Source organism: Capsicum annuum, unplaced genomic scaffold (genome assembly GCF_002878395.1).
Source record: "Capsicum annuum cultivar UCD-10X-F1 unplaced genomic scaffold, UCD10Xv1.1 ctg46070, whole genome shotgun sequence".
Lineage (NCBI taxonomy): Eukaryota > Viridiplantae > Streptophyta > Magnoliopsida > Solanales > Solanaceae > Capsicum > Capsicum annuum.
The window spans coordinates 103-2,501 of record NW_025853610.1 but is presented as its reverse complement, the minus strand read 5'-3'; the positions used below and the strand labels follow the sequence as shown (position 1 = coordinate 2,501).

At 38.8% G+C, this 2,399-nt stretch overlaps 1 protein-coding gene across 1 annotated transcript; it reads left to right on the top strand.

Moving 5' to 3' along the window:
* Positions 1-416: 416 nt before the first annotated feature.
* On the top strand, positions 417-2,157 carry LOC124892333 (the record flags this gene model as incomplete). The annotated part of the gene is made up of 2 exons (XM_047403648.1): positions 417-1,784; positions 2,082-2,157. Coding segments are annotated over exons 1-2 (1,444 nt in total), but the record flags the coding sequence as incomplete, so codon positions are not given.
* Between the last annotated feature and the right edge of the window lie 242 nt (positions 2,158-2,399).

Sequence of the window (2,399 nt, the reverse complement as noted above, 5' to 3'; positions counted from 1 at the left end):
TTTGATTGAATCTAGCTGCATTTCGTAGAAACTTTGGTCTATAAACAAGCATTGCCATAGAATTGATGCATTCTGTGGAACCAGTGGAGATGTGATCAAACTGAACCGAACACCACGATTATCACAAAAACAAAAAGGATTCAAACGTGACGTTCAAATTTGCAGTTTTAAGGATGATAATGATCTTAACAGACAGGAAGAGTAGAATACTAGAATCTGCCTTTGTTAATATGTTAAGTTGAGAATAAAGGTACTCGTAATGCAAAAGACGCAAGACTTGCTATCGAAGTAATGCTATAAAAACTTGTAGCTTTTTGAAGATATTGATTGAAGTGCAAGATCTCATTCTCAGTATATATATGCTTGTATGGTCCAACTGATCTTATCTTCCATCTGCATACACATATATATCCCAAATGTCGATTCATGAGGCTGATGCTCCCAACAGTAGAGCAGCCCAAGTGCCTGACTGGTTAAATTCTGTCATTGATATACCTGGCTCTTCAGTAGGTACAGTGCCACATGATGAAGAGTCGACACAAAAAATACATTTCAGTATGCCTTCTATACTTACCAATCTTATGATAAAGGAACTTTATCACAAGTTCTTTGGTCCCCGTGTTGTTTCCATTGGTCCACACTTCCACAAATTACCTCATGTTAAACCCATGGAGAATTTCAAACGGAAAGCAGTGAGGGAATTAGCAGAAAGAGTAAAAAACGATGTATCCATTGAACAGGTGTATGCAAGTGTAGAAGAACACTTGCTCAAAACTCGGAAATGTTACTCTCCTCAATTCGAACAAACAAGTGACCCTATGTGGTGTCAGATGATGTTCCTCGACGCCTGCTTTATTATTGAATTCATCTGCAACGACAATATAATTACTAGTGGCAGGAGGAGCTGGTTGAATATGAAGAAACATGATAGAGATTTGGTGCGTCATGACCTATTATTGTATGATAATCAATTGCCTTTCCAAGTCATAGATGCGCTAGCACGTGCATTTAGATGTGACGAGTTTACATTGCACCTTTTAACAAGAAGGTTCCTCCAAATGCCATTGTTAAACATATCTTCTGCTCCAACTCCTACGTATCTTGATTATATCAAGGGTGTCCCTTGTCTTCAACATCAGCAGGGGGAGGCTCAAGCTCCTGTACATCTTCTTCAATATTATAGAGACCTATGGATCAGTGTTTTATTTGGAGATGATGCAGAAGAAGAAGACAACAACAACAACAAAGAAGAAGAAGATCATCTTGCGGTGTTCCCACCTTTCACAGCCACAGAGTTGAAGAAAGCAGGTATTCGATGTATCTGTGCAAGTGATCTTTCCACAGGCATCCGCTTTGAATCATCCATCTTATCAGGAATGTTATTCCTTCCAAAACTAACCATCGACGAATGGACTGTGAAACTTTTTTCTAACCTAGTTGCTTACGAATATGCGTGCAGCTTACAAAATATATCCCTTGGGATCTTATCTTACTTGAATTTCATGTGCATGTTAATAAATGGAGAGGAAGATCTTAAGGAGCTGCGAGCCAGAGGAGTAATCCAGATCAACATCGTTGCTGGTGATGATCAATTGATTGGATTCTTGAGAAACATAGCACAACCTACTGAGTCCAATCCTCAAGCTATTAGGAATGTCAAACGACAGATTTCTACTTATTTCAGAAGTAAACGCTTCTCCCTAGTAGTTGCCTGTGCTGAAATGAAGCAAAGGTACTTTAGTGGTCCTTGGAGTTTTCTTGTGTTCCTCGCTGTTATTTTCACGGTTGGTATGACTGTAATTCAGACTGTGCTCACAGGCATTCAGACTTATAAATAGACAGACCAACATTTTATTCTGCATTTTTCTTGAGCGAGCTCTTGTGTCTTCACAAGTTGTATTTGAATAAAACAATAACATGGGCTCGTCACCTGCATATTTGTATGTAACTGTACTTTTTCATGTATTCATCGTATCTTGAGGAATAACCACTTTTCCCCTGTTTTCTTTTGGTGCACCTATAAGGTTCTTATTTGTAACGGTTTCTGCTTTTGGTATACTTCTTGTATGTCTACACAATAGATGCTCAAGAAAGGGAAGCCCAATGTGTCCCTCTATGCACAGGATCCTGGAAGGGCAAGATCACATTGGATCATACGTACGCAACCTTACTTAGATTCCTGCAAGATGTTCCTGTTGGGTTCAATATGTATGAAAAAGGTGTGAATGGAAAATGAAGAGAAAAATGATGGAAGAAAAGAGACACCAATTTAGAAGGTGTACTCCCAAAATTGGAAAGTTCACTAATTCTCCCACATTGGTGGGAGAAGGGAACTATGGAGTGTTTTTAATAGAAAGCACTTACTCCACATGTTAAGTGAGGCAAGAAATAAGAAATGC